An 18502-nucleotide genomic window follows, 5' to 3' on the forward strand; every position below is an offset into this window, starting at 1 on the left:
AATTCAGCGTTTACTGGAATCTTATCAATCCATTAGAGAAAAGTAAGAAACATCATAGAATCTCGAATTAGTAATACTGACACAACACTTACAGCTACATCTATGAGATTAGGTATTGTTGGTGTTGGACTATTATCCACTAATGTTGCAGCACCAGCAGTAGTAGCTTTTGAGTCAATAGCTAAAGGCTTAGGATTTCGAAGTTATGTTGGTGAATTTTTTCGCAAAACGGTTATGAAAAGCTAAAAAGTATGAAAAGATAAAAACTAGAAGAAAAGTTGAAAACTATTTTTGATATTGTTTTGTCTCAAAAGAAGAGTTTTCTTTTGTTCTAACTGAATTTATAAAGTTTGTTAATTATAATATATTTATTAATTATAAAGTTTAGACAGATGAGGGAAGAGAAAAAACAGAATACACGTAATAGGATAGATGAAGATGAAAAAACATCACTCATTAATAGATTTAGAGAAGAAGCTATCAAAAGCACTGTAAATGAGTTTGTACGAAACAGTGACTGGAATAGATTCTTGTTGAGTGTGCGAGACAGAACTGCATGAAACAACAACATGAATTTTGTGTTTCATTTACCATGAATTTTGTGTTTCATGTAAAATATTTGTTACGTTTCATATCAGCATAATTTTATTGTTTTATCTATTTTTATTAAACTTTTTTTTCAAATTAAAAAATCTCTTTCTAATTACAATGCTTAAAAGTTTACCACTTTTGCCAGTTGCTTAACGGTCAGCGCTTAAAAATGCATTCACAATAGAAAAGTTGGCCAGTTCTGTTGCAATTTGTAATAAATGGTTAAACTGTATCCACTTGTTTATGGTTGCTTATATGGTTACAATATAAAAACTTTACAGTTCTGTTGCAATTATAATAAATTGTTAAGTTGTATCCATGTGTTTATGATTGCTTAAATGGTTGCAATGGAAAAAATGGTTGCAATGGAAAAAATGATTGCAATGGAAAAAATATTTGCAATGGAAAAAATGGTTGTAATGGAAAAAATGGAAAGTTTTGTTGCAATTTTTTAATAAATGTTAAATTGTATCCATTTGTTTACGGTTGGTTACATGGTCGAATGCTTCATCTTTATTCTATTACATGGATATTAAAAAAAAAAATAAATCGTTAATTAAGCACAGGTGATGCTGAAGTTAGTTTATCTAATGATAATATTATAGTAGATTGTAAAGAATATGAAGGTACACAAGGTCTCTGGGAATTAATTATGAAAGAACCAGATGATAAAATATATACTGATGAAGATCATAAAAATTATTCGGAAATTATGAAAAGTACAAATGTACTAAAAAGAGGTTACAAAAAAAGCTCCAAAGCTCCTTTGTATATTGTTCCATTAACCCATTTATAATAAATCCAAAGCTGTTAAAGGTGTTGGTAGTGCTTCGCAAAATGACGCTGAAAGCGTTAACACAATACTCTTACCTTTTGACTCAATTTTATTAGTAAATAGAATTGATTTCTTATAGCTAGAATTGACTTGTTATTTTCTAAAGAATGAAGCTGTCTCACTATGTGATAATTTAAAAAGGCAACAAGTCTTTGACACAAATTCTTAAAAAAAAATAATCTTGCTGTTGTATAAACATGCTTACTTGATAAAAACATGGATTTAAAAGAAAGTATGTCTATAGAAGTGCTGGATTCTTTGATAGTGTTTCAAGGATGCTCATTAGGCTGTTCACAAGTAAGGGAGCAAAACAAATTGAATCTGCAACTACGAATGTTGGTAAAGATGCTGCTAAACAAATTTATAAAAAGGCTTTAGATGTTGGTACAAAACTAATAGATAAAGCTGCATTCAAGTTGCTTATTCCAAAGTCACAGTCTGGAAAATTCTCTGTATTGGAAAAATATATTGGACGGAGCGATGTGACACAAAAAGCAAAAGATATTTTGCAAAGGTACGCAGACCCAAAGACTTGTTTAACAGATGTTAAAGCTTTGATTGATGGAAGTGGTATGAAGAAAGCTATTGATATTGATAGGTTAGTACGTAAGTTGAACAGCTCAAAGGAGATATGCTGCAAATCACAAGACGAAAACCAAAAAGATCTGAAATAAAATTTATGATGTAGATCAGTAATTGGATGTGAAGTGTAAAAGATTGCAGATTCAGAACATAGATATCAGAAAGTAGTTGCAAAGTCATTAGAACAGAAAAAAGAAAAGATGAAAGAAATTGAAGTAACTACGAATGAATATCTCAAATGTCAAGGCTTGGCAATATAAGTAATTTTACTGTATGGTGATAAAATTTATGCAATGATGAAATCACAAAAACCATTTGGTTCAATTAAATTTCGTAGCGTAAAACAATATCAATCGCAACTAAATTACCAGGTAATACGGTTTTCGTTATTAGACAAGCATCATCACTCAAGATCCTGAATCAAAGAGGATATTTAGTTTGAAAGTACCTTTACGTCACATCTTTGGATTTTGTGCGCATTATGATGCTGTCTATGGTATTAAACATGCTCTAACACTTAAAAGAAAGTCCGACGATGATGCTATTGTGAGAAAAAATATAGGAGCTGCCAGTAAAGTAACGCTGAATAAATTTTATTGGTGGATGCCAGAAGTTACACCTTCATTGTTAGAGAAGTTTGAACTTTTAAAAACAATAGAGACCAAAGTGACCTTGGCTATTGCTTATAAGATGAAAAAGTGTGATCAGTTAGATGTACCTGCCTCATCTATCTTTACTTGGAGGGTCTCAGTAAAATCATCACCAAAAATACCTAGATTCATTTTGGTTGGATTTCAAACTGAAAAAGATATTTATCAGCTTCAGAATCCAGCCATCTTTGATAATGTAAATCTAACAAAGCTATACGTTACATTATATTTGACTAAATATCCTGCTGCTATATATGACATTAATTTTATTTAACAAAAAAATTGATCTTGTGTATAGAAATGCTGTGTCATTCAGGTTAAGTTTACAATATGAATGAACTTGTATCAAATCCCTATATCTGTTCTTGATGTAAGCAAACAAGTGGAAAGATTAAAGTTATCTGTAACTAAAAATGTAATTTATTATATTTGGATCAATCGGGTGAAGACTCCAAAAGAGTCAGTCGAGCGCGTGAGACAGCACTGGCGCAGAGCGCTATGAGTGTGAAAGATAAAGAACGTTAAAAAAAAACTTGTTCTTGGCTTTGTGATGCAAGAAAAAACCAAAATCTTTTTCATTAAAGTCTGTAGAAGTTAGAGAGGAATTATTTTTCCCTTGTTTTGTACAAATCTTCTAAATTCATAGGTAAAAGATCTAAAGCAATACCTTCTGGGATGATCGTGTATGAAACAATAAATATGCAATTAATTTTAAAAGAACTTAGAGATTCGCTCCACGGTTCTTTCCTTAAAAAAGTTAAGTATTATGAAAAGCTTAAGTCTGGTTATTCAAAACTAAGAAAATCTGAGCTGATTGATTTAATAGAAAACCCATTAAGCTCATTAAGAGCCATGAGTAATACTAACGGTAAAAAAATTGAAAAGTTAAAAATTTAAATCTAACTGATTATTCAAAACCAAGATCGAGTTGGTTAACTTTAAAATATTGATATAAAAAGTAAACATGAAAAGGTTACACACAATTAAATTCCTTGCTATAAGATTCCTTATCGAAAGATGAATTAAGATCTTTCTCGGTCGTTTCTAAACTGTTGATGTTACTTTTATCTTTCTCAAATCAAATGTGAATGTTGATTTAATTGTATTTGATGATGAGCTTGTAATTCCACAAATAATTATAACTTCAGTTATACATGAAAAACGAACACTCAAATTGATTGGGATATGTCAGTTTGAGTGTTTGTCAATTTCATGTACATAACATGTCTTCTACTGACAATTCTGCATTTAAAGCCAGCACTTTAAAAAGTGAGAATATGGTAGGATTTTTCCGAAATTGGGTAGCTGCTTAGCTGGAAGCTCTTTTTTGGGATATTTTTAGCAGATAGAGAGATCGTCTTTGAACAGTGTATTTTTTCATTTCCTCTTCTCATTTTTTAGGAACAATAAAGCGTAAAATCAATGCCATTTGTTGTTAAAAGTAAGTAAAAGATGACCACTTCATTAAAGAATAAATAGAAAATTCTGCTTATTGCAAAAGTTTTATACTGCTCATCAAAGGAGAATTTAAACAAAATAAAAAGTTAAGAAATATGAGAAAATTGACAAATTTCAAAATTGCTTTCTTTCTTTGAGTCGAAGCAGGAAAAAGTTTGTTTCATCGAGAAAACATTTTTTTAATGGCGCAAAAAAGAAAATTGTGTTGCTTTTGTTATCAATTCTCATTATTTCAATTTTTTAGGAATGAAACAAAATGTTACAAGTAACCTTAAAAAGAGCACAATTTTAAATCGTTATTAAAAAAACAATTAAACACAAAAAACGTTAACTAATTAAAATTAAGAATCTTTAAGCATAAAGTAACCCTATAGATAACTTGATTTTAGATGGTAATTTTTCAGAAAGAATTAAACTTAGACAGGGGATCTCCCAGTATTTTTTTTTTTCTTTTTTTTTCTTAAGTATTTATTAATTTAAGCACGCGATAGGTGTACACTAGGTCCGCGCCTGAACTGCTATTAGTGAACAAACCAATCCTGATCTTATTACATAAATTCTCTCTGAAAATAAACTCTTTTGCATTTTTTTAAGGAAAATGTTTGTCTAAGCAATTATAAATACGTTCGAAATGGTAACTATACCCTAAAACGACTATATTGATCTTTTTTGCAAAAGTTTGTACGCCTTCTCGATATCGATCTGAACATTCTCAGCAACTTTTTTTTTTTTTTTTTTTTTTTTTCAAGAATTTCCAGAATTGACTTCAGGCTCTGGCAAAAGATCACTTTTTTTGTTTCAACAAGCCAAAAATGGCTCATCGTCTCAGCAAGTTATTGCTTTAACAAGATAATATTAAGATTGTAGGTAAAATTATGGTTGGTAATGTTAAGGTAATATTAAAATTCGATCGACAGATTTTTAACGTTGCTGAAGTCAATTTTTTATATAAAAACTTCAACATAAAAAAACAAATTAAAATTTTTTTCCACTCCCAGTTCATATCATTTATTTTTGATGGCAAAATATTTTATTATCAGCTTTATTGCTAGTCACATTTATACTTTTTCCCTATTATCACAGTATTGATAATAATATCAATCTCTATTCAAAAGATGATGTTTTTCACATCAAACATCAAGTCTGGAACGAGAAGAACCGCCCCTCTGCATAAAGTAACTTAAAGATATTTAAAGAGAATGCCTCGGTTAAAAGGGCGTTTACCTTAAAAATGCATTTTAATTTAGCAGTACGATTAAGAAAGTTCACCTTTAACATTTAACTGTTGCGAAAAATAGGAAATTCCTATTTACCTACAAACTAAAAGCATTATTAGACGCTGAATTGTAAAGTTCAATCTTCAATCCATTAACTCCAAACAACAAGTTGATTAAGTCCACAAACAACAAAACTTTAATCGTACTAAAACTTACTTGTCCTCAAACTAGATCTAATTAAATAAGCTACAAACCCAAAAACTGTTGATGCCAAAAAGTGTTTTAAACTTCTACGATGGAGAGCTGTAACCTACTTAATGAAGAATGGTTTATAAGTTTTTTTTATTAACATTTTAACAGTCACATAAAAGTGTCGAATGTTGCCTAAATTAAAACAACTTTTTTAGTTTAATTACATGTTGTTTTTTTTTACAAGCATAACGCTTATAAGCATATAGAGGCTCAGATTTGGAAAAAAAATAAGCATATGTAAGCATATTCTTGAGCCTCGATGAACTATTTGAAAAATTTAAATTTTATTTAATTAAAAACTTTAAATAAATATATTTCTAAATTTAAACCAACAAAAACAACAAAAATCGAAGTTTATGTTTTGCAATGCAACGACTTTATGAAGTAATGAAGTCATTGTGTTGGAAAACCTAAACCTCAATACTTAAGCATAAAAACATAAAGTTTAAGAGTCGCTTTGAAGTGTTTTATTTCTCTCTTTTTTTTCTCTCTCTCACTTTTAATGTGTAGTTTATTTAAAACCATATTTAAAATGTTTATTTTATTTCTAAGTTCTATCTTTGATTTCATTGATAACATTTGTATATAGTATATATGTTTTATTTTTTATTATTATACTATAACATTATTCAGCTACATTAAAACCAAGGCAAATACAGAGCTTAAGTCAATTTTTTATTTTTCTTATACCCATTAACCTTTAGTAACGCGCACACTTTAAAAAAGTATTGAAATAAGCATATTTTATTTTTGAGCCTCTTTTAACTTTTTGCTTAAGCATACCCGAGCCTGTTTCAAAAATTTCATATGCTTATAAAAAAAAAAAAATGTAGTTGCTGAACTTGGTGCGAACATCTAAAAAAAAAAAAGTAGGTAAACAATACTTTCATAAAAATATTTAAAATTTGTTTTGTTCGTAAATTTTTTAAAAAAAGTTTAAATTACTTTTAAGGTTGTAAAAATAAAGTTTTATAGATAGAAAGCTTCATTTTTATCTTCATTCTAAAAAGCCAAATGGTGCATTTCTTTTAAAAGGATATCTCTGATGCTGGGTCAAAACGAATTAAGTCAGATATTTTTAAAAAAACAGAATTTGATTCACTTTGCGCTATAAAAGTATATATATTATATCAATTTTGTCATAATATCCCAAATATGATAACAATCAATTAGCTTACACTAATAATAAAAATAAATTGAAAAACTGAATTTGCCAGGAAATCATCAATATTTAGATGATGTTTAGCACCCAAGATTTTATATTAGTTTTTTCGTGACAAAAAAAAAACGTATTGAAATAAGACAACGTGATATGAAATACAATGATAAATTCCAAATTTTCATTAGCTATCTTTTGGTATTAGTTTTTTTAATTATTTGCTTTTATGCAATAGTACCTTTAAACTTTTGTTAGAAATTCTAACGCATAAGTAATATGTTTGAAAAAAAATCTAAAACAAATAACAAATCTTATTTGAAGGAAAATCTTTATTTTAAAATTCTAAAATTCAAATAAATGTTTCCAAGGAAATCTTTGATTAGAAGCTTTAGCATTACTCAATTTTTTAACTTCAGTATAACTGGTTTTTTTAATTTTAGTATATCCAATCACGGAGTGCAAAGCTTTCCAGATCTCATTACGTGTGTGAAAGTGTGTTTTGGAAGAGCGTCAGTTTTTAATATGCGCTTTTTAATGCAAATATTTCTTTTTACTCGATACTTTAAGTAACTAATTTCCGAAGAAACAGAAAAAGATGTCATTGTTTGGTCGTAAAAACCCAATCTTTCTTAATTGGATTCATTTACCACTTTATATAAGTCATACAATAAATCTTCTTTAGCTTTAGATGTCCTTCTATCATCTTCCTCGCGTTGTCTTTTAATCAGTTCTGTTCTTTTGATGAAGTTGTTCTGAAATAAATAAATTCCTAAACATCACCAATCTTATCTTAACATCACCAATCTTATCTTATCACCAATCTTATCTTATCACCAATCTTATCTTATCTACAGTTCGTGAAAAAACTTCTTAATGATTAATTACACCTGTTGGTGCAACAAGAAAGTTCTGCGAAGTTTAAACTAAACACCCTTTTCCTCTACTTTTATAACTATTCATAATTTGCGCAAGCACATTGCATCTACGCGAGTCTACGCGTAATTAACAAAAAAGTTAATCTCATGAATTTTCTGTTCTGCTTTCTTTTTTACTAACAATTCGCCTAGCAAAATCTCGACTTGAATGTGAGACGCAGAAAAAAGCACTTACTGAACAAGCCCTTCGAAACCTTATAGCTACACATCCTTGAGGTTTACATTCGACCACAACCATAAGCATTATGAGCAAAATCAAAACTGATAAGTTTCCAGCTGGCTTCATGCTCTAAAGGAAAATATAAGTTCGACCTTCTTGAGTTTTTTTACGATGAGTTAAAAAGTTATATTTTGCAATAACGTTATATACAGGTTAGTGGAAGCGTATGAGAGAATGACATCTTGAAACGTTGTGACGAAATTTCTGGAAAGAACCATATGCTTTTAATTATTACTGCAAACTTTTAAATTGAATTTCCTCTACGACACGATGAAAAAGCTGCCTTTATTTGCGTATTTCAAAAAAGATAAACAACCAGATTATTATGTGAGTTACAAGATAAGACAATTACCTCACTTCATTAAGAATATTTGAATAATAATTTTCTTTACTGTAAAAAAAAATATTTCAACGGAAAAGTATCTTATTAAATCATGTTTTCAAAAAAAAAGTTGCAGCTGCGCAGTAATAAAAAAATATTTATCTCTAAATATAATTCATTAACTTATCAATAGTAATAATAATTGTGATTTTTGCCTAACATCTTCGGTAAAGAAAACCACTTTTTAAAGCAGGCGTGACTGAAAAGACGCACTTTTTAGGCTAGTCCAAGGACATATGCGTGCTGATTTACCCAGCTAAATGACTAATAGTGTAATCACATTGGCTTAAAAATAATCTAAGAATTTCTTTGTTAAAATTCCCACTTACCTAGCGTTAAAAAGATTTGCTCGTGAAAGCTATTAAAAAAAAGTCATCATAAAAAATGTTGTCATAGAAACTAAGTTTAGGTATCCGATTTATATTTAATTACATGGATTATTTATCGAATGGAAAAAAATTACGTCACATGTTTCGAGAATATGAACAGATTTTTAATGAGAACATATTTTAAAGTTTATTAGGAAAATATTATACATAATATGCATAAGATAAAGGTCGGTACTCATGTTTATTTTATATATAACGTGAATATTTACATTGCATATACATCGTTAGAGTTAGCTTATGTGTCGACTTGGTTTTGGTAAAAATCACTCCAAAATAAAAAAATGATCTTTTTTTAAAAATTTTTATTTCCAAGATGTAAATTTGATATTTTATTCATTTAGTCAATTGATTTTATTTTTTATAAAACTTTGATTTTTTCCAGAATAATGATGGTATGTCAACAAAATAGTTATTTATTTAAATCAATATTTTGAGATATTCAATAAAAAAAACTTTTACATGAAATGTTTGAACATATTCGAATAGTTATTGTTTCTGTCAACCTTCTTTAAAGGAAGCCTTCCCATTTTCTAAACTCAAACAAGTGTTGGCTCTATGGGATAGTCATCATGTTATTAAAAATTTAGCATAAATAATGATAAATAATAATAGATTTCAAAAATAAATGTTTATCGTTATTCAGTATTATGCAATTTTTAAAGAGTATTTTGTTTTATTTTTATTTTTTTTAAAAGAAAAAAATTTTTAATCATTTATTTTTAAATATCATGTTTTCCATTGTATGTATGTATGTATGTATGTATGTATGTATGTATGTATGTATGTATGTATGTATGTATGTATGTATGTATGTATGTATGTATGTATGTATGTATGTATGTATGTATGTATGTATGTATGTATGTATGTATGTATGTATGTATGTATGTATGTATGTATGTATGTATGTATGTATGTATGTATGTATGTATGTATGTATGTATGTATGTATGTATGTATGTATGTATGTATGTATGTATGTATGTATGTATGTATGTATGTATGTATGTATGTATGTATGTATGTATGTATGTATGTACGTATGTATGTACGTATGTTTGATGTCTTGAGTGTTTTATATGTATACATACAGACACAGATACATAAATACACACACATATGTATACATGTAAAATTTATATACACATACATATTTGAGTTTTTATGTATATATATAACACACAAGTTTTTAGATGTATGGTACAACTTCCTTTTCCAGTTCATTCCATACCAGATATCAGATCTTAACGCAGAATTATATTATATTACCGATTATAGATTATCAGATATTAAACGAGTAAAATGTTTCATGACACTATCGTAACTATCATTAACATATTGCAAGTGCTGTAACAAATATGAAACACTCGCAAAATATTTGATGAGATTATAATTAATTGTTTAATAACTTTTACAGAATCATTACAAGTTGTATTGTTAGGAACATTAATGTTATCTCATTAACAAATTTAAAAACTTCGACTCAAGTTAAAACTTTGTATAGTATATTCGAAAAAATGACTGACTCGTCTTCATCTGTTGTAATAACATTTGTACCACGCAAAATGATGCGAACGGCTGATGCTAGCATTACAAACTCTTTAAATGCAGCTTACGAAAATTTTACGAAAACCACCGAAGAGTCCGTCATTAGCTATTTGGATGATGTCATTGAGAAATTTGAAGAAAAAGAAGAACTTAACAACTGCACAAAAGAAAATAACGCTTCAACTAACCTCCCATGTTTTAATGATTTAGTATTATATTTCTCAACCGGTAACAATAATAAAAACAAATCTCTAATACTAACATCTGTCACGAGTGCCACGGGTGCAGACAAACAAGGAGCGCAGATTACGAAGAACGAACATACAGCGAAATTTTTCGAAAAAAACAAATCTATTAAAAGTGATAACTCAAAGTCGCAGGCCAGTAAAAAATACTTAGAAAAAAATAGTTCTCAGAAACAAAATATAAGTAAACAATCTAATAATCCATTGCTGCACCTACCTGCACAGGAGAAACCTATGCAAAAAAGTATTTTCCTACCAACTCATCATCAATCAAGCGGTTTCTGGATATCAAAACCTTCAGGCAAAGTGATTAAAAAGACCCCAGATATTCATGCCATGCAAAATTTAAAACATTCAAAAGCAGAAAACAATACAAAGAAAAATCGATTAGCAAGCGGGAACCTTCGAGGTTTTGATGGGTTTATGATGTATTAATAATTTAGTGACATATTTTTATCGTTAAGCAAAAAATATTACTTTATTAAATGAACGTTATAGTTTACAGAGATTTAATGGATTTAAGAGATATCAGTATTTTTCAAGAATAAATTGTTTTATAATATATTTTTAAAATTTTCACTTTAATTTGAAGAGTTTTGAATCCAAAAAAGAAGTAACGGTTTTAACCTTTGAATTTTTTTAAACACGGCGCACGGTGAATTACCGACAACAAGCGAGTTGTGCAAAAAAATTTGGTTCAATGATTTGATTATTATGGATGTGATCATAATACTTTAATGTTTTAGTTATTAGTTATGCATTTTTCATTTTTGAAAAGATTTGGAGAATTTTTTATATTAAAAAAAACTTAAATACGGAATAAAAAAAAAATGGATTAAAAAGTTATTTTTTCTTTTTAAACTAAAAAAAAATAAAAACTAAAAAAAACTAAAATAATGTATAAAAAGTAAAAAAACAAATACGCATTTTGTGATAAAACTAATCCTTTCAAGGGAAAATTTAAAAAATATATGTAAATAGTAACTATAATTGAGTTGATAATGCAAAGTTAACAAATATTATATTCTAAAATACATCATCGGATGAATCGTTGTCATATTCAGAATCTGACGAATCAGACCATAACTAATCTTCGTTGTCACAAAGAATTTTACTTCCAACTTGATGCGGTGGTATTAAAGGCGGAACAATTAAATTCAGAAAATTCAAAGGTAATTTATTGGTTCTTTTAGTTGGCACTTCACTGTGTGAGTTGATGATAGGATCGGATTTTACCAAACGAATATTAAGCAAATCAATATTTTACGGAAATAAATTTTTTTTTTCTGGTATGGTGCTCGTCGAATCGACGGAAATCTTTATTGCGAGCTTCTTTAGACTCTTCCGTGAGACGCCAGATTAGAAGCATGCATGTTTTAATAATATCCGAACTATGTATAAGAACATTGTGCACAGAAACAGGCATATTGTACCACGGATGTAGATTTAGATAAAATGTTTTGATATAAACTTAATCAAAATTTTTTAAATTTGATTAAGTTAATGTCATAGCCAAAGGAAGCTTTTAATGAGATTAGCGTCCGATTCCGTAATCTTACATCCAGCTTCATAAAGAGCCTGTGAGCTGTGCTTCCAGCATTTGATTTACCAAAATCAAGTTTTGGTTTGTCTAAATAAGTCCTATATACGATTTTTAAATTTTGTTTTTATTATACCGCCTTTTTATAAACATGACATTTAGTGTTGTTATAATAAGCAAATACCTCTTTACGATTTAACTGCCTGCCATCAAGAATAAGATCACCTGATTTCTTTTTTTTTTTTGATTATGATTGATTATGATGATGATGATGATGATGATGATGATGATGATGATGATGATGATGATGATGATGATGATGATGATGATGATGATGATGATGATGATGATGATCTGAACTTTTTCTAATAAAAGTAGTTAGGTTTCTGTGACCATATAAACGATTGACTATTTCAGAGTCACTTCACGATTTCAAAGTTCTTTTAAGCCATCTTTAATCTTTCTCCGGATGGTGATAAAGGGACAGGGTTGAAATATACATATTTTAAATTCTACAACTGACTATTCTAACCAATTTTTTAATTTCATTTAAAAAAACGCTCCATCATCTGCAGACCAGTTCATAGAGAAAAATAAAGTAAATGAAATTTTTAACCGCAAAGACCTCTCTGAAACTCGAGTTACATCAGTAACACAAAATTTTTGCAAAATAAAATCCAATAAAAAGAATTTCTTTCTTATTGCTAATGTTTGAACCATTCTTCATACTGTTCCATTTTTGAAACACCCACAATTAGTAAAAAATTAAATTACAAAATATTCCGGAAGGATGCGGTGATAAATTACAATTGTACAGCTAAAGGATTTTTGCTAAACATAAATAAAAAATTAGCTTGGATGCGTGTGGGTGCAAAATGCAGTATACGTTGAAAAGTTTAAAAAACGAAAATAGATTTCACAATTTTAACCTAGTTTTTTCAAGACAATCTAGCACACATTTTTTCTCCTTTTGAATAAATTGGTTCAATCAAATTAAAAAGTATTTACTCTCTAAAAGTAAAATCCATCATAACAACAGGAAGATTGAATGATTTTCTTCTTCAAATCTATCATAACAACAGGAAATTGAATGATTTTCTTCTTCAAATCCATCATAACAACAGGAAGATTAAATGATTTTCTTCTTCAAATCCATCATAACAACAGGAAGATTGAATGATTTTCTTCTTCAAATCCATCATAACAACAGGAAGATTGAATGATTTTCTTCTTCAAATCCATCATAACAACAGGATGATTGAATGATTTTCTTCTTCAAATCTTCTTAAATGGTATTAAAAGCTCTGTAAAATTGGAACTAAAATCTTTTCATAAAATCTTTTTAAAAAATAGACTATATTTTAACGTCACTTTAACTGCTTATGGCTAAACGCTCTGGAATGTTTGCCATAATTAACATCACTAGTTGTTACCAATAAGAAAAATGTTGTTGTGAAAATATTATCAACGAGTTGCCTTTTGTCCGTCTAGCGATTCAATCGCGTGGCGTATTCGAAGTTGTTTCAGTTTAAAACACTTACGCAAGTTTGTTGTAAATCTAAAAAATTTTTTGAATTAAATTTTGAGCAGGAGCTTTTTCTTATAAAAATTTTTTTATTTCGCTGAGAAATAAAGATTGTAGTAGTTTATTTTACGATTACATTTTCTTTGAAGCATGATTTCGTTGGACACATTTTCAGGATTTTTAAAAAACTTTCAGACTTTTTCTTTTTTGTTTTTTTCCGTGCGCGTCGAACCTTTCGAATTACTAAGCGCTAGGGAATAAGTTTTTATAGTACCGATGAAGATTCATTTCCTTTTACTTTTGTATCTCTATATGTGTTTTCTCGATAAAAACAAACTTTCTACTTCCTAGCTTCACGTATCACGTATTGCGTAATCGCGTATTTATTGATAATACAAGGCGATAAGGCGATATGGTATGTGTCTAATTCTTAGAGAACATCACGGTACCACACGTCAGGAACATTTTTTGCTATAAAATTGAACAACAAACATCTATTTTTACATGCATTTAACGTATATTTTCATATTAAAGCTCACAGTACTTCGTCGTGCAACATTTTCTAGTTTTAGAGTTAGCAAAAGAAAGTATTATTATTCATTTACAAGTGAAATGAATTAAAATAGATTATGATAATGAATTAAAATGCACGATGATAATGAATTAAAATAGATTATGATAATGAATTAAAATAGATTATGATAATGAATTAAAATACATGATGATAATGAATTCAAATACAAGTTTAAATAAATTAAAACAAATCCCGAGCGCACTTGTATCATACTGAAATCCATCGTAAAAAAACATACTTAAGCAGATTTGTAATTCGCCTTTAGTTATAATTAAAATATAGACGATATTTTTCTATTCTTTAACAATTTATTTAAATAAAAGTAAAAATCCACAAAGGAAAAACGCTCTCAATAAAAGCAATGAAATGACATCTAAGTTGAATTAGAATTTCGTTTGAAAAATCTACATTGTATAATTCCATCAAAAAATACAATCGCGAAGGTTATTTTCATAATGGACTGAACGATCTAATAGACAATTATTTCTTTAGCAAACATGCTTGGTATACAAACGAGAACTCATTGCTGTTACCTCTCTTTAGATTGGAAATGTATATTTACGTAGATGCCTTTCTTCTACTCATTTACTTTGCGTTCAGAGCATCCCTGGAAAAGATCATTGCTGATCGTCCTTAAAAAGATCATTGCTGGTGCAAACTCTTTGCAAAACAATGATGCAATTGGAATCATAAAACATGGCGAAGGGTTGCTTGTTAATGTCATTGGAAATGAGTTGCTTAACTATGAAAGCATCAACAATTGACTTATCAGTTCTATTACTAGGCAGTGAAGTGAATACTTATCTGTACTTTTTATATTCTGCAGTGTTTCAACAACTTCAAACATATTAAGAATCTCTGAATTTGAAGCTATTTAAGAATAATTATTACAGCATCATTTTTATGCTGACATCATCATTTTTATGCTGACAAGGATAAAAATGCTCTACTAATTATTTAAGTACAGCATCATTTTTGTCAGCATAAAAATGATGATGTCAGCATAAAAATGATGCTGTAATAATTATTCTTAAATAGCTTCAATATTAATTACCAATTAATTTGTAAACTTTTCACAAAGTTTATAAATTAATTATTAATTAATATTGGAATATTTAAAAATATCATTAATTTTCTTTTAAGAATTAGTGCTATTCTTCTTTCAAAGTGTGTCAGAAGGGTTGCGTGATACATTTGATCAAAAATTATCACCAAAATGTAACTGAAGGGTTACTTGTAACATTTGATAAAAAATAGTCACCAAACTTCATTTTGCAGCCATCACCAGTAGAAGACGCATTTTAATCTTCAAGATTAAGATAATCAATTACAAGAGCATCCTATATTAGCTACTAAATTAATACTTAAATATTCTTACAGATTAAAAATCATCTCTTTGCCTCTAACATTTTTTAAAAATAAGTGAACGAAAATCAACTTTGAGTCTCTTTTTTTCACTTTAATTTTTATAGAAAATCTTTTCTGGTTAACATGGACAATTTTTGAACAGAAGTTCAAAATATAAATAATATAAAAATAATATAAGACTTAATTAAAGATATATTGTCATATATTTTTTAAATCAGAAACAAATCTTCTTTAGTTTTAAATCAAATGATTTTTTTTTCAAAATGTTTGAGACTTACTTACACTTGAATCACCTAAAATAGTAAGTTATATCACTTTTACAACACATTCATCATTTTCTTTATCTCTTCGTGTCGGTTTGCGTGAACGTTTAGTGATAAAAAAAAAAATAATATTTTCGAAAATTAGCATCTGTTATTTGTTTTAAATTCTTTAACATTCTTCTATTAACAAGTATTTTTACGCATTAACTATACGAAATTAGTAATTAGACTTTGATCGCCTCTTGAGTGATACATTTGACTGCTAACCCTCGAATTATTATCCCACCCCCCGTTGCCATGATTTAAAATGTTCATTTTTAATACTTTCATTTTTAATAATTACATTGATTGTAATTTAACGTTTTTGATTGCAATTCAATAATAATTTTGATTGTATAAATTTAAAAGTTATTATAATCATTTTTCATAAATATGTCCTATAATATTTTCATATTAAGTGTATGTTTCGTTGTTAGTTCCTAATTACTGAGAATTCAAACTTTGCGTTTTGCTTGCCAATTATTTTATCAGGCAACTAGTTCATGAAGTTTTAACACGAACTTTATAAACTTCAACGAAATAAAAATGAATGTTTTTTACAGAATTAATTAACTTAAATATTGACTTTTTTTTTTAGAATTTATACTTAAAATATTCAGTTCTTCGTTCTCTTGCAAGATACGTAGTAAAGTATTCAGTTCTTTGTTCTTTTGCGAGACCTCTCAATGAAATTTCGATTCACACAATCTGGGTTCCTGAAAATAAAAAACAGAAATTAGAAAGTAGTGCAAAGACTCAAGACTTTAAAGCTTACATTTAAAAAGTTTAGCACTATTTAACCTTCTTGAGATTGTATACTGGCAATAAACATCGCAAAAATCTAGCGTAGAGATGCGTCCTGACTCCTCATAACGAGCATCTTCTCCCGTCCAACCTTCAACACAAATACAACGCCTTGTGGTATTGTCACACTTCCCATCGTTTTTTTCGCAGTTTTTATCACAAATGCTTGGTAAAATTTTCGGCGGTAAACATTTAGGATTTCTAAAAGATTTCATACCTTTAAGAACTCACTGCCTTAAACTTGGAGAAAAAAAATTTAGAAGGTTTTTTATTAAAGGAAAAATGAAAAAAAAATCTAAAAGCGAGAAAGGAAAATGATTTACAAAATTCCATCTCCAAGATCCGGGCATTCTTTGTCACAAACATCTGAAGTAATGAACCTGCCGAATTTTGGGTCAAAGTCTTCAATATTCGAGCTTGCCCAGCCTCGATGACACAAACATTTTTCACCGACACATTTACCTCGTCCGGTTGATTCGCATTTAGTTTTGTTGCATGTTAACTTTTGATCATCAAGAAGTGCACATTTTTTGTTCCTAAAGAGTTCTTACCAACGTGATGTGTTTCATTTTAAAATCATTTGAAAAAATAAAAATAGTAAATTATTTTACTATACTTGATAAAGCGCGAGTAATCGCACGTTGTCAAACAGTTGTCAGCAATAATCCGATTCATTTCTGTTGTTTCGTTGAGATAATAGGATCTCGGTCCAGTCCTTCCGTAATTACATACACATTTCATGTCCTGGTCATTTTTTGTATTTATGCACAAACCGTGAGGGTGGCACAAAGGGCACTCTTTACAATTTAACCCTGCGGTCTCACAAAATCTTTTCGTGGCAACTAAAAACAAGTTTAAATCAAAATTTTACGCTTTCAAATAAAAAAATGAATGTGTACAATAAAATTAATTTTACTTTTATCAGAACTACCAAGTTTTATACTTGTCTTCTTATCGAGCTCATTTGCCAGCTCTTCAAATAATTCTCTCAATAAGTTATCTTCCGAGCAAACAGAAACTGAACATAACACAAGGATAAGTACCAACTTCATTTTTTGTTAAGCTTCTTTTTTTGATTCTAGAATAGTTTGACACATAGAAAATATTTTTTACAAATTTATTCACGCCAGAATTCCCAAAGGCCGCTTTTGATGAAATTCCTTTCTTGTTTTTCTTGTTTTTTTATTCGCTCAAAAAGTTCTAAGTTGTGAATAAATTATGGAAAACTTAATTACTGACCAAACTAATCGTAATATGCAATATACGTCATCATTTCATCTCTTGCATAATATTACACTGCCATGTTTTAAACATATTTGCATTAAATTTCTCAAACCAGCTACTTGCGATAACTGTTATTTTGGTCTCTAAAAATTATATATAAATCATTATTAAGAATGTCTTGAAAGGATTTGAAATTTTGAGGTAGGAAAAAGGTAAAAATGTTAGCTCAATCTAAGCAATGCAGAAATATGTCCAAGCAACAGCCAGAAAAAGCATGTACTGCGTAGTTTCAACTGACAAAAGCCAAGAGCAATTTTTGTGGGTTTTTCCTAAACAACACACAGAACATCACTCGTTGGAACATTTCCTCCCATATTTTCAATTCTTCAATTTTTCAGTTTTTGTGTTTTGATAAAGTTTTCACGAACTGCGTCTTTAACTTTAATAGCATTATCTTTCTGAGCGAAGCACCATATCTAGAACTGATATCACCATGTCTGACACCGTATTTCCTAAGAATGCCTGCCTTCTTTGTTTGCTTGACCATTTAGAGTACGGTAATAAAATCAAAAATGCTTTCTTGAAAAATGATGAACTCATTTCGGACTAAGAGCTGCATCCTGAGAAAATGGGATTGTGGAAAGAAACCATTGAATGATTAAAAGCCAAACAATCAAAAATTTCAATTACCGGAACCAGTAT

At 28.8% G+C, this 18502-nt stretch overlaps 3 protein-coding genes and 1 long non-coding RNA gene across 8 annotated transcripts in view; 1 reads left to right on the forward strand and 3 right to left on the reverse strand.

Moving 5' to 3' along the window:
• Positions 1–18502, reverse strand: part of LOC149879943 (uncharacterized) — a 113384-nt gene that overhangs the window by 57622 nt on the left and 37260 nt on the right. The window lies entirely within an intron of this gene.
• On the reverse strand, positions 7343–8107 carry LOC145194990 (uncharacterized). The gene is made up of 2 exons (XR_016446281.1): positions 7855–8107; positions 7343–7496 (listed from the first exon to the last, which is right to left on the reverse strand). It is a non-coding gene; the product is annotated as an uncharacterized LOC145194990 (long non-coding RNA).
• LOC149879948 (uncharacterized) lies at positions 8617–11025 on the forward strand. Of its 3 annotated transcripts, none has more exons than XR_016446462.1 (2): positions 8617–8837; positions 9890–10081. XR_016446462.1 is itself a non-coding variant. In XM_090070967.1 (2 exons), exon 2 carries the CDS (start codon positions 10188–10190, stop codon positions 10896–10898), a length of 711 nt encoding a protein of 236 aa, XP_089927093.1. In that variant the 5' UTR covers positions 8715–8837; positions 10088–10187; the 3' UTR covers positions 10899–11025. The 3 variants fall into 3 exon arrangements, 1 of the variants encoding a protein (XP_089927093.1); XR_016446463.1 differs by having other exon boundaries at positions 9949–10081; XM_090070967.1 differs by lacking the exon at positions 9890–10081 and adding an exon at positions 10088–11025 and having other exon boundaries at positions 8715–8837.
• On the reverse strand, positions 16328–17676 carry LOC145194989 (uncharacterized). 3 transcript variants are annotated; one of them, XM_080072749.2, is made up of 5 exons: positions 17520–17676; positions 17193–17418; positions 16900–17112; positions 16574–16777; positions 16328–16488 (listed from the first exon to the last, which is right to left on the reverse strand). In XM_080072749.2, exons 1-5 carry the CDS (start codon positions 17626–17628, stop codon positions 16428–16430), a joined length of 813 nt encoding a protein of 270 aa, XP_079928875.2. In that variant the 5' UTR covers positions 17629–17676; the 3' UTR covers positions 16328–16427. The 3 variants fall into 3 exon arrangements, with proteins under 3 accessions (XP_079928875.2, XP_079928873.2, XP_079928874.2); XM_080072747.2 differs by having other exon boundaries at positions 17493–17674; XM_080072748.2 differs by having other exon boundaries at positions 17508–17668.

Source organism: Hydra viridissima, unplaced genomic scaffold, assembly GCF_058129835.1.
Source record: "Hydra viridissima isolate aposymbiotic clone 2 unplaced genomic scaffold, HvirCarnegie_v1 scaffold_13, whole genome shotgun sequence".
NCBI classification, from domain to species: Eukaryota; Metazoa; Cnidaria; class Hydrozoa; order Anthoathecata; family Hydridae; genus Hydra; species Hydra viridissima.